Source organism: Vipera berus (genome assembly GCF_964194415.1).
Source record: "Vipera berus genome assembly, chromosome: W".
Lineage (NCBI taxonomy): Eukaryota > Metazoa > Chordata > Lepidosauria > Squamata > Viperidae > Vipera > Vipera berus.
In genome coordinates, this window is record NC_138210.1 from 25,697,878 (window position 1) to 25,711,420 (window position 13,543).

General features: G+C 41.4%; 1 protein-coding gene across 1 annotated transcript in view; it reads left to right on the plus strand.

Annotated features, from left to right (window-relative positions):
* Window positions 1–13,543, plus strand: part of LOC308676249 (cell division cycle protein 27 homolog) — a gene marked incomplete at both ends in the record, with an annotated part of 185,951 nt that overhangs the window by 93,820 nt on the left and 78,588 nt on the right. Inside the window, 3 exon segments of the mRNA XM_081342064.1 lie at window positions 10,042–10,156; window position 11,554; window positions 11,557–11,668. Of these exon segments, the coding sequence (XP_081198190.1) occupies window positions 10,042–10,156; window position 11,554; window positions 11,557–11,668 (228 nt within the window).

Genomic DNA, 13,543 nt, shown 5'->3' on the forward strand with positions numbered 1-13,543 from the left:
TGATCATGTATCCTAGCAAAAGATGTTACATATGTGCATAAGCGTAGTCAGTAGCATATGCCTTTTTAAAAATATCAAACATGGAAAGAAACAAAAATAAGTCCAAAATATTTGTATTACATCCAGAAATGCCAACTTTGCAACCAATATTTCTCATCCATAACTATGGCACCCTAAGGATACCTGCATGCATGCAAATGCTTCTCTGGGATCAGTAACGCAGCAGGGATTGCTTTTTCCTTCCAGTAACATATACCTAAAACAAGTTTATTGCATTTGGCAATTGTACTAAAAAAATATCTCATTGTCAACCAATATAATTCATTTAATTTGAAATCAAGTAAAAAATTGATTTAAATTATTTTATTAAAACAAGTTAATGGCAATTCTTTTATAAGAAGTTACCTCAAACAAAATGAGTTTGACATGCCTGCTCTAGATAGTTGAATGCTCCAAAATAAATTCTAGACCAGGCCTGTACATGCAGCCTACCAAGCACCCTTGGACAGAGCACAGAATTTTTTTTAAAAAAAAAAGTAATAAAATCACCACCAATGCCCTGAAAGTCATGTTGCCTAGTGCCTCCATGGCTTACCATGACCACGAGCTCCAACACTGTAGATGCTCCTCTAGTCACCAAATCATTGATTAGCCCAACAGCATTCCTTTGCAGACCCCAAAGATTTTTAATTTATCAGTGTGGGCCTTTCCCTTCTACAAGTTGCACAGATCTCTTCTAGATTTTCCTCTTGCCTTTCCGAGTTAACTCCTTGGTCTGTCATTGAGCAAGAATTGACTTTGTAGGGAAGCATATTATCATTTGATGTATATTTAACATATGTTCTACCTTTATTTACCAATTATATAATATTAGTATGCAATCCACATGGCGAGGTTTGGGGCAACTTACAATAGAAAAAAATATATTTTTAAAATCATGAGATTAAAACATAAAAGCAGGGACTTTTTTCTCATACAGGTGAGGTCACGATGGGTCAGACACGACTTCGCAGCTAACAACAACAATACCAGCATTGCTTTTCCTACTCTTTTATTGACTGTGAAGGCTACTCCATTTCTTCTGAGGAATTCTTGCCCGCAGTAGTATACCTGATGGGCATCTGAATTAAATTCACCCATTCCTGTCCATTTTAGTTCGCCGATTCCTAAGATGTCGATGTTCAGTCTTGTCATCTCTTGTTTCACCATGTCCAGCTTTCCTTGATTCATGGATCTTACATTCCAGGTTCCTATGGAGAAAAAATCTTTACAGCATCAGATTTTCCTTTCACCACCAGATACATCCACAGCTGAGCGTCCTTTCGGCTTTGGCCCAGTCGCTTCATTCTTTCTGGCACTACTAGTACTAGCCCTCTGCTCTTCCCCAGTAGCATATTGGACACCTTCCGACCTGAGGGGCTCATCTTCCAGCGTCATATCTTTTTTACTTTTGGTACTGTCCATGGGGTTTTCATGGGAAAGATACTGGAGTGGGTTGCCATTTCCTTCTCCAGTGGATCATGTTTTGTCAGAACTCTCTGCTATGACCTGTCTGTCTTGGATGGCCCTGCACGGCATAGCTCATAGCTTCACTGAATTATGCAAGCCCCTTCACCACGACAAGGCAGTAATCCATGAAGGGGAGACATGACTTACAGACGTTATTAAAGCCTACCTTCTGGCACTAAGAGCGGCGAAACAGCAGTATTTCTCCACTCTTATTGTGTCCTCAGAGTGCCACTCAGAGGTGCTGTTTCAGGTTGCACATTCCCTCCTATGTCGGGGGGCTCAGGCGATCTTTTGCAGGCCCAGGCAGATGAGTTTGTTCAGTACATGATGGACAAAGTTACTCGGATTCATTCGCAGTTGGACCCCATGCATGGAGAAAGCCCGTGTGAGATGCCCGAGGAGAGGTCTTGCCCTGTTATTTGGGAACAATTTGATCCAGTTGGCCCTGATGAATTGGACCGGGCCCTTGATGCTGTCAGTGCCAGCACCTGTCAGTTAGACCCTTGTCCCTCCTGAATGGTGAAAGCCTCCAGAATGGTGACTAGCAGGTGGGTCCAGACAGGGATTAATACATCATTAGAGAAGGGGACTGATGCTTTTAAGCAAGCTCTGGTTTGCCCTTTCCTTAAAAAACCATCACTGTTGTTGTTTGGCTGGCATGCATATTTGTTGTATGATAAGAAGGTAGATACTGTGTTTAGGATGCATATTTTAAGACAGGCATTGCTGAGAGTTTGGAAGAAGTATAGACATAAGTTAAGCAGCAAGATACCATTGTGGGCAATCCCAAAACACGCAATAGAAAATATACATGCTGGTTTCAAACATGATGAGACTACTTACAAGGAAATTTTAAGTTTGGAAAGGAATATTTGGTGCTTGAAATCATATAGTTTCTTGCGAGAAGAGAAGGTTGTTCAGACTTGGTTTCAATATATTCAGTTACAGGCCAGGTGGAAAGAAGATCAAAAAAATGGATTTGCAACGACTGATGAAAATTTGATAAAGCAAATTAGAAATCAAGGACCAGCACATATTAAACGGATATATCTTGCATTGATAGAGATCGATTCAGAAACAGAGCTTGTTAAGGATTGTATGATAAAATGGGCCCAAAACATTCAGGAAGTTATTACAATGGACACGTGGGAAAAGATCTGGGTGAGGAATGTAAAATTCACTCAAGCTCAAAGTTTAAGAGAGAACTTTTACAAAATGTTTTATAGATGGCATCTAGATCCTAAAAAGCTTGCAAGTATGTATCCGAATTATCAGCCTAAATGTTGGAGGTGTGGTGATGAAGAGGCAACATATTTTCACATATGGTGGACATGTAAAAAGGTCAAGGCTTTTTGGATAAAAGTCTGGTGGAATATGCAGAAGATTTTTAAACGGAGGATAAAGTTTTGTCCGCAATTTTTTTTGTTGGGAATAATTGTTGACGCTACAGTTGTGGACTCTAAGTTGATGTTGAATTTAGTTACGGCAGCAAGACTTTTGATAGGTCAATATTGGAAGAAAGAGGAACTGCCGACTATACAAGAGTGGATTTTAAAGGTTTCCGACTTGGCAGAGATGGCGAAGATTTCGGCCTATTTGAAAGATTACTCGCAAGAACATTATATCATGGAATGGAGAAAATGGATTGAGTTTATCCAGAATAAGTATAGGGTCAAGAAGTTTTATCTAGCATTTGAATAAGTCTTCTTTCGTTTTCTTTTTTCTTTTTTTATTTTGTCTTCTATATATATTTAATAATGCTAAGTTTTGTTTGATCCTATATAAGTTAGAGAGTGATGGATTTTAGAATTTATAGTTGTTAGTATATGGTTGTTTATGATTGTTTTTTTATATATATATACCTTGTATTTAGCTCTGGGAAGTCCGGGGGGGGGGAGGGGGGTTAGGGGGAGGTGGGGGGGGAGGAGGGAGGGGGGGAGGGGGGGGAAGGGGGGAGGTAGGGAGGGGAGGAGGGAGGGGGAAGGGGGTTTTTTAAAGGAAAACTGTATTTTTAAAACTTTTCAATAAAAAAAAAAAAAAACCATCACTGGATCCCACCTGCCTGGACAATTTTTGTCTAGTTTCCAACCTCCCATTCTTAGGGAAGGTTGTAGAAAAGGTGGTGCCCTGGCAGCTGCAGAGGGCACTGGATGAAATGGATTATCTGGACCCCTTTCAGTCAGGATTCAGGCCTGGTTATGGACAGAGATGGCATTGGTCACGCTTGTCGATGATCTCTGGCAAGAGTGAGATGGCGGGGTAGTGCAACCATCCTTGCTCTCCTTGACCTCTCAGCAGCTTTCGATACCATTGACCATGGTGTCCTTTTGGGCTGGCTGCAGGGGCTGGGGCTGGGTGGCACAGTTCTGCACTGGTTCAGCTCCTTTCTCTGTGGCAGATCCCAATCGGTATTGATAGGGAGTGAGAGGTCCAGCCCTCAGCTGCTATTTTTTTATAATATATTTTATTGATTTTTTAAAACATAAATCACTTAATAATTGGTGAACAGTGTGTTGTCTGGGTTTACATTTATAAAACGATCACTAACAATTTGTTTCTCTAATCCATGATCCACATAATGGTTTTAGTTGATTTCCTCTTTTCCCCAAAATATCCTCTTTTGCAAACTTTGAGTTAATACAATTCTTATTGTTTTGATAGATAACAATTAAATATATATTTTTCCCAATATTCCTAAAAATAATAATCACATCAATATAATATTTCTTTTCTATCCAATCATTCTGGTTGCCTTATCATAGATCCTGTTACAGTCCTTATTTGAATTTGTTTCTCCCACAAAATTCTAAGTATTCTTACTGGTTAAGATTTTCTCAAAAATTAATAACATTTCAAAAATTAAGCCTATTTTTTCCATATGAACCATCTCAGCACTTTTACATTTCTTAAGGAATAGATAAAACAGTAAAAAAAGAAATAAAGGAGAGCAAGAGTAAAGAAACATAAAAAATAACATACTACTTAAAATATATATCCCTCCTAAGCTAATATGTATTTGTTTCCAAGATTTCTTATTCTTTTTAATCATAATTAAAAATATATTTAATGTTTAAATATTCCATTTAATACATCTAGTCATCTAGTTCTTTAACTCTTATTCAAAACATTTTTTCCATTATAATTTTCTTAAATTCAATCACATTTAAAAATCTAAAACATTTCCTTTATCTAAGCCATTTCAAATTTTATATTACTCATATCAAGAAATAGAATAAAAAAGGGAAAAAACCATATTATTTAGGGAATTCATCCCTCTTAGAATGACATATATATTCCAAATCATTTCTATTTCTTTAACCATATTCAAACAAATGTTTCTTTTTTAAGTATTCTCTCTGGTAGGTCCCATCATCTATTTTCTTGATTTCCACTTTGGTCTTTTTCCTTTGCCCAGTATCTTTCTTAATCAATGTATTTTGCTGAGTCAAAATGTTTTTCCATATGTTCGTTAATGTTACTGTATATATAAAAAGTAAATCAGATGAAGTGTCTTTGTACGGGGCTTCTGCCTTTCCATGTTCGTTCAAAATCTTTTTCTTTCTCTCCGCTTCTCTTATCATTTCCTTTCTCTCTGATGTTCCTGACATCTCTACAGTCCATTTTATCCAGTCTGTTTCCTTGTCCTCAGATTTATTTTGTAGTCTTCTACATGTCTCTGATCCATCATGGCCAAGAATTTGAGTTTTTCTCTTCTTTTCTTTTTTCTGCAAATAGCTTTAGAGTCCCGATTAAATAGATATTTGTAATTCAAATAGTTCAAAAAAGATTATTTTTTCTGAAATTTATAATTCTCTCTTTGTCTACACCCCAGATTATTCTTTTTTTTCTCCACAGCTGTTCTTTGTTGTTAAAGCTTTGAAGGTCACAAACACAGATTAGCTTTTCCCAGGTTTTGTCAAGTCTTATATTAAAGTCATAGCTGTCATAGTCTTCATCCACCACTTTGTTGTTGTTGTTAGCTGTGAAGTCGTGTCCGACCCATCACGACCCCATGGACAACTTTCCTCCAGGCCTTCCTGTCCTCTACCATCTTCTGGAGTCCATTTAAGCTCACACCTACTGCTTCAGTGACTCCATCCAGCCACCTCATTCTCTGTCGTCCCCTTCTTCTATTGCCCTCAACCTTTCCCAGCATTAGGCTCTTCTCCAGTGAGTCCTTCCTTCTCATTAGGTGGCCAAAGTATTTGAGTTTCAACTTCAGGATCTGGCCTTCTAAAGAGCAGTCAGGGTTGATCTCCTCTAGGACTGACCAGTTTGATCGCCTTGCAGTCCAAGGGACTCGCAGGAGTCTTCTCCAGCACCATAGTTCAAAGGCTTCAATTCTTTGGGGCTCAGCCTTTCTTATGGTCCAACTTTCACAGCCATACATTGCAACTGGGAAGACCATAGCCTTGACTATATGCACTTTTGTTGGCAGGGTGATGTCTCTGCTTTTTAATGTGCTGTCTAGATTTGCCATTGCTTTCCTCCCCAGGAGCAAGCATCTTTTAATTTCTTGGCTGCAGTCCTCATCTGCGGTGATCTTGGAGCCCAGGAAAATAAAATCTGTCATTACCTCTATTTCTTCTCCATCTATTTGCCAGGAATTGAGAGGGCCAGATGCCATGATCTTGGTTTTCTTAATGTTAAGTTTCAAGCCAACTTTGGCACTCTCCTTCTTCACCCGCAACAAGAGGCTCTTTAGTTCCTCTTCACTTTCTGCCATTAGAGTGGTATCATCTGCATATCTTAGGTTGTTGATATTTCTCCCAGCAATCTTAATTCCAACTTTTGATTCATCTAGCCCTGCCTTTCTCATGATGTGCTCTGCATATAAGTTAAATAGGCAGGGCGACAGTATACAGCCTTGCCGGACTCCTTTCCCAATTTTGAACCAATCAGTGGTTCCGTGTCCAGTTCTCACTGTTGCTTCTTGACCCGCATATAGGTTTCTCAAGAGACAAATAAGATGGTCTGGTACTCCCATCTCTTTAAGAACTTGCCACAGTTTGTTGTGATCCACACAATAAAAAGCTTTAGCATAGTCAATGAAGCAGAAGTAGATGTTTTTCTGGAACTCCCTAGCTTTCTCCATGATCCAGCGTATGTTGGCAATTTGATCTCTAGTTCCTCTGCCTCTTCGAAATCCTGCCTGTACTTCTGGTAGTTCTCGATCCACATACTTCTGGAGTCTAGCTTGTAGGATTTTAAGCATAACTTTACTAGCATGTGAAATGACTGCAATGTGTTCTGTACCAGCCTGCTACCGGCCCTGCAGAAAAGGCAGGGACAACCCCTTTTACAAGAAGGCAAGAGGCTGGAATTACGCCTGCCAAATTTATTGCTACAAAAACAAATAGAACAAGACACAAACCAAGAAACAGGAGCTTTTCAAGCGGTTGCCTTCAGCAAACCAGCCCTCCCACGCATTCCCCCTTAAATACAGTTCAGGGCGTGGCTTCTCTCTGCCTCCTTCCGAGGAGCCCCATTGCCTTCCTCTGTTTACTCCTGATTGACTGCCTCCTGCGTCGGGCGTCCTTGAACAGGGCCAGCTGTGGGTCATCTTCATCCACGCTGTCAGGCTCACACAGCTGGGTCTGCATCGTGACCAGATGAGAGGGGCCTGGCTGAGGACTCTCATCAAGCTCTTCAACACCCCCCTCCTCCTCCTCCTCTGAGTCATCCGACCCAACTGCCGAACCCACAGGCTGACCCTGAATCACAACACAATGGTGCAATAGTATGAACATTCTTTGGCACTGCCTTTCTTTGGAATTGGAATGTAAACTGATCTTTTCCAATCCTGTGGCCACTGTTGAGTTTTCCAAATTTGTTGGCAAATTGAGTGTAGCACTCAATCCACCACTAGGTGTCAGCATCTATTTGTTTTTCAATTTCCCCCCCCACTCTGCCCCACCCTCCCCGTGTTTTTGGTTTTAATGTTTGATTTTAACTTTTTATGTTACTGTAAGCCGCCCACAGTTACCCTATGGTAAGATGGGCAGCCAATAAATGTTTATAAATAAATAATAAATAAATAATTGAACATAGTATCTGTTACATTTTTAAACTTGCATACATTATATAACTTGAAGTTTGTTTTTTTTTCTTAAAAGAAAGTTTCTGCACAGTGTGAATATTAGCCTTAGGCCTGCAAATTACCCTTATTTTCTTTGGAATTGGAATGTAAACTGATCTTTTCCAATCCTGTGGCCACTGTTGAGTTTTCCAAATTTGTTGGCAAATTGAGTGTAGCACTCAATCCACCACTAGGTGTCAGCATCTATTTGTTTTTCAATTTCCAAAATGAACAATGTATCTTTAGAATGAGTGTCTTAACCATTCAACAATTTTAGATTTATCCAGATTTAAGTTTTAAGTTTCAGGTTTTATATTTATTTCATTTCCATATATTTTGATCCTCCATAAAAAGATTAATTCTCTAAGGGTGGGGTGGAAATTCCCCTCCTTCCCTTTCGGAGGTATTTTGCTTCTTGGGGATCTTTTCCAGGAAGTTAAATATAGAATAGAAAAGAGAAGATTAATTTGCTCACCCAGTTTCAAGCATGCTGTTCACAGTTGTGCTGGTTAGTACTTTTGGACTTCGGTTGCAAGTAGCTTGGGCTGGTCAATGAAGTATGGCCAGCCTTTCTCCTATCGGGTTAGAAGGCTTTCCCCAAGTCGAACAGAACAACCGCTGTTGTTCCAGAATTGCTGGGGCACCCTTCTTTGTTTGCAGCCTCTCAGGGGTGACTTAGACCCATTTAGGGTCCCCTGGCAGGGCAAAATTAGCTGTGGGGGTGCAGAGAATCTGCAAGCCCACGACTGGTTGCTACCACGCAAAACCAGAAGTCCCCTCAGCCGCTATACTGTGGTGTACCCCAGGCCTTGGTACTTTCTCCACTCCTTTTCAACATCTATATGAAACCGCTGAGTGAGATCATCCATCACCACGGTTGAGGTATATATGGTATGCTGATGACACCCAACTCTATATTTCCACTGTTGGTGACCCAAGTGATGCTGTGGCTGCTCTTTCGCAGTGCCTGGAGGCTGTGGGGGCCTGGATGGGGGACAATAGGTGTTGACTATAACCTGGTAAGACCGAATGGTTTTGGGCTCGCGGGACTCTGGGCTCATCTTTGACTCTGGATGGGGTGGCACTACCCCAGAAAGACCAAGTCCGCAAATAGGGGGTTCTCCTGGACTTGTGACTCCTGTTCGAGAAACAGGTGGCAGTCACGGCTAGGAGAGCCTTTGCTCAATTTCGTGTTGTGTGCCAGTTGCAGCCTTTCCTAGTCATCTCATGAGTGGACTACTGTAATGAGCTCTACACTGAAGAGAATTTGGAAGCTACATCTGGTGTAGAGTGCAGCGGCACAGGTAGTTTTGGGCCCCCCAAGAATGGCCCCTGTGACACCACTGCTCTGCGAGCTGCACAGGTTACCAGTCTGCTTCCGGGTGCAATTCAAGGTGTTGGTGATCACCTTTAAAGCCCTTCATGGCATGGGTCCAGGTTACTTGAGGGACCATCTCAACCCATTGGGATTGGCCCATACCACTCATGCTGGCAGAGAAGGCATGCTCCGGGTCCCGTCAGCCTGATTATGTCAAGCTATGAACCCTACAGTCTTTAGGACCACTAAATGCTTCTAACTTGCCAACAGTGTGGGAGGGAGAGGGGAGAATTTTGAATCCACAGGTGTTCTTATCAGTGTGAGAGCCAGAGCTGTTAAAGAGTTGCTTTTGGTGAACTAAAGTTTCTTCTCATAATAATTACTGAACGATGTATTGGACAATGTGACCCAAACCTGTCAGAGAGGGGAGGGAAAGTTCCATTCTTTTAATTAACTGCTTCCCGCCATTTCCTCAGAGCTAGCTTTGACCCTGCCGGTTTGTATCTGCTCAATCAAGTATACATTAGAGAACGCAATGGCTCTGGTGTTTTGCTTTGGTTGGGCTTTTCAGCTGGAGGTTGACAGATTATTTTGGATGGCGGGGTCCAGGAGGACGACTTTCTCTGCTGTTGCTCCTGCCCTCTGGAACATCTTGCCCCTTGATGTGAGGTTGGCCCCAACCCTCCTATCTTTTTCTAAGTGCCTAAAGACCTGGCTTTGCCAGTTGGCTTGGGTCTCCAGTGGAGGATGAGCACAATGGAGGTGGTTGACTGAGTAATAACAGATCCCACCTCCCCCCCCCACTCTACCCCACCCTCCCCGTGTTTTTGGTTTTAATGTTTGATTTTAACTTTTTATGTTACTGTAAGCCGCCCACAGTTACCCTATGGTAAGATGGGCAGCCAATAAATGTTTATAAATAAATAATAAATAAATAGTATCTGTTACATTTTTAAACTTGCATACATTATATAACTTGAAGTTTGTTTTTTTTTCTTAAAAGAAAGTTTCTGCACAGTGTGAATATTAGCCTTAGGCCTGCAAATTACCCTTATTTTCAAAAATGCCCTCTTTTCCTGCCTCCTCTTTCTTTAGGAACATATATATTTTGAAATGCTCTTGTATGTTTCCTCAGCTTTGGAATGTTGCCATTAGAAACCCCTAGCCCTGGAGATGGATCTTATTTACAAAACTGCACAAACTCTTCTTCTATAATTGATGTGCCACCACCAGGAGCCACTTCCAAGAAGGTATCTTGCACTGAAGAATGTGCATATGAGATAAAACTCAAGGAAATGTAAAATTATGGCTAATTGTTCCTTGCAAGAAAAACATGTCAAAGCCACTTCACAATATTTAGTTTCTGTGTATTTCCCCTCCATTGCTTTCCCAGTAAAATATAATAGCAAAGAGGAAAACAGATGCAGACACCTTATATAGATAATCTGCAAATATTTTTAATGTACCATTTTTCCAAAATGTAGAAACTGGAATTTTATTTTTAAATTACATTAAGATGCTTATCTTTAGAAATGGTAGAACCTTTGCAAACTTTTCTCTTTACACTGCTTTTTTAAATGCTAGCTCATAAAAGGAATGAAATTCCTGGTAGAGAAAACCACTTACTGCACGGTAGAATCAATGTGAAAACCGAAGCTCTTTCATCTAGTCCTTATTCATTGTCCCTGCTTCATAAAATGGGTCCTTCTACCTTATACGTATAAACTGGTGAAGTTAATAACAGCTGAAATCAGCATCACTGTGGTTTTACAGCTGTAAAGATGGCTTCTATAAGTTTAAGACAGTCAGCAAGTACAGGTAGTCCTCAACATACAACCACAATTGAGCCCAACATTTCTGTTGCTAAGCAAGACATTTGTTAAGTGAATTTTGCCCCATTTTACAACCTTTCTTGCCACAGTTGTTAAGTGAATCGCTGTAGTTAAGTTAGCAACATGGTTGTTAAGTGAATCTGGTTTCCCCATTGACTTTGCTTGTCAGAAGGTGATCATGAGACCCTGGGACACTGCAACTGTCATAAATATGGACCACTTGTCAAGCATCCAAATGTAAATCACATGACCATGGGGATACTGCAATGGTCATAAGTGTGAAAAATGGCCATAAGTCATTTTTTCAGTCTGTTGTAACTTTGAACAGTCACTAAACAAACTGTTGTAAGTCGAGAACTACCTGTAACACTTTTTCTAATAAAATAGATTAAGAGAAAACAGATTATTTTGTTTGGAAGTTTGTAATCCATCATACAGTTATTCCCTAAGGATTCTTACTGAAACTGACAATATGCAGGATGGTGCCTGCTTGCCCTGTTCTTGTGAGTGCACTGCAGAATTCAATTCTGTCACTGCTGTGCCAACTTATGGGGCCTATTAGAAGAAAGTAACATGTCTAACAGTGTGATGTTTGCCAAAACCAATGGGTTATTTTATGGCATTATCTATGCCATAAAATACTTGCCATTTTATACTTAACTTTCTTCTCACTAGGTAACATAGTGAATTAACAAAATAAATATATTTAGCAGGTTGTCCCCCATTCCTGCCAATAAAAGTCATGAGTATAAATCACAATCGGCAATTGCTACAAATATAATGCACAATTAACATTATCCTTTATTTTTGCATAGAATAAACCAGAATAAATCAAGCTGTAACAAAGACGGTCTTCTCACAAAGTGGTAATAGCTGGGAAGTAACACCAATCCTTGTTGCCCAGACCCAAAGTTTAGGCCCACAGACAAGGTATGCAATGCTTTCCTGGGCTGGTGTATAATTTTCCTTCCTGTTTCCAGATGTATGTTTTCCTTCCTAGACTGCTTTTGCTGTTGTCATGTTTCTGGTTGAGAAACAGTTGAAACCCTAACACCGTGGATGACTTATGACAGGGGTGTCAAACTCAATTTCATTAAGGGCCGCATCAGCATTGCGGTTGCCCTCAGGGGGCTGGGTGGGTATGGCCAGGGTGGGTGTGGCCTACTGGGTGGGTGTGGCTAGAGTGCGTATGGCCTACTGGGTGGGCGTGGCCAGCTCTACATCGTTCGCATCAAGGGTGCCTATGGGGGCCTGGGCAGGAGTGGGACAGATCTGAGGGTCTCTGGCAGAAGGAGGGTCTCTGGGCCAGGGCCAAGGCAGTGGGGGCCGTTCCCTCACTGTTTCCAGGATGGCTTTGCGGGCCGCATGAAACCACTTCGCGGGCCTTGTGTTTGACACGTCTGACTTATGAGGTCCGCAAGATGCTGAAAGCACAGAATGTGGCTTTTAAATCTGGCGACATGCTGGCACTTAGAACAGCCAGAGCAAATCTGAAAAGTTCCATAAAAGATGCAAAGCAAGCCCATTGCCAGAAAGTTCAGAACTTTTTTCAAGACCCTACAAATACCAGGCGAATGTGGAAAGGAATCCAGGCCATTATGGATTACAAGGTGAATCCACCGAGATGCAAGGACAACACAGACTTCCTAAACAAACTGAATGCATTTTTGGTAGATTTGAGACATCAAATAGCACTCCTGCTAGGAAAGCTGTGCCTCATCCTGACGAGCAAGTGCTAAGATTTGATGTCACCTCTGTCTGGAAAACACTGAAGAAAGTTAACATTCGGAAAGCAGCAGGCCCAGATAACATCCTTGGACGTCTCCTTAGAGATTGTGCAGATGAGCTGGCTTGTGTTCTCACAGATATTTTCAATCTCTCATTGCAGCAGGCAGTGGTCCCATCGTGTTTTAAGACGGCAATCATTTTGCCAGTGCCAAAAAAGTCCACAATTATAGGCCTCAATGATTACCGTCCGGTTACACTGACATCCACCATTATGAAATGCTTTGAGAAGCTGATAAAGGACTTTATTTTATCTACCCTCCCACCAGCATTTGACCTGCTTTAGTTTGCCTACCAACCAAATTGCTCTACGGAGGATGCTATCTCTTCCGTTCTCCATCTGAGCTTGAAGCACTTAGAGGAAAGAAATACTCATGTGCGTTTGTTGTTTGTAGACTTCAGTTCGGTGTTTAACACAATCATTCCCTAGCATCTATTTATATTATATTTATTTTATATTATATTTATTAAAATTTTTATACCGCCCTTCTCCCGAAGGACTCAGGGCAGGGCAATAAATATGAAAATACAAAATACAAAAGTTAAAAAAGATTAAATAATTATGCCCGATATAATACAGTAATTAAAAGCTGTGTTAAAACCCAAACCCAAGCCCAAAACCCATCAGACCAGGCCGGCTTGTTCAAATAAATAGGTTTTTAGATCGCGTAGGAAGGAGCGAAGGTCGGGGGCTGTCCGGAGCTCAACCGGCAAGCGGTTCCACAGGTCTGGCGTGCCCACAGAGAACGCTCTCCCCCTGGGGGCCACCAATCGACATTCTCTGATCGGAGGCACCCTGAGGAGGCCCTCTCTGTGGGAGCGCACTGGACGGAGGGAAGTTGACGCCAGCAGCAGGTGCTGCCGTAGGTAATCCGGACCCATGCCATGTAGGGCTTTATAGGTCATTACCAGCACCTTGAATCTCACCCGGAGGGCAACTGGAAGCCAATGAAGCTCGAGGAGCAGAGGTGTAACATGGGAGTATCGGGAGACCCCCAACACCACTCACGCGGCTGCATT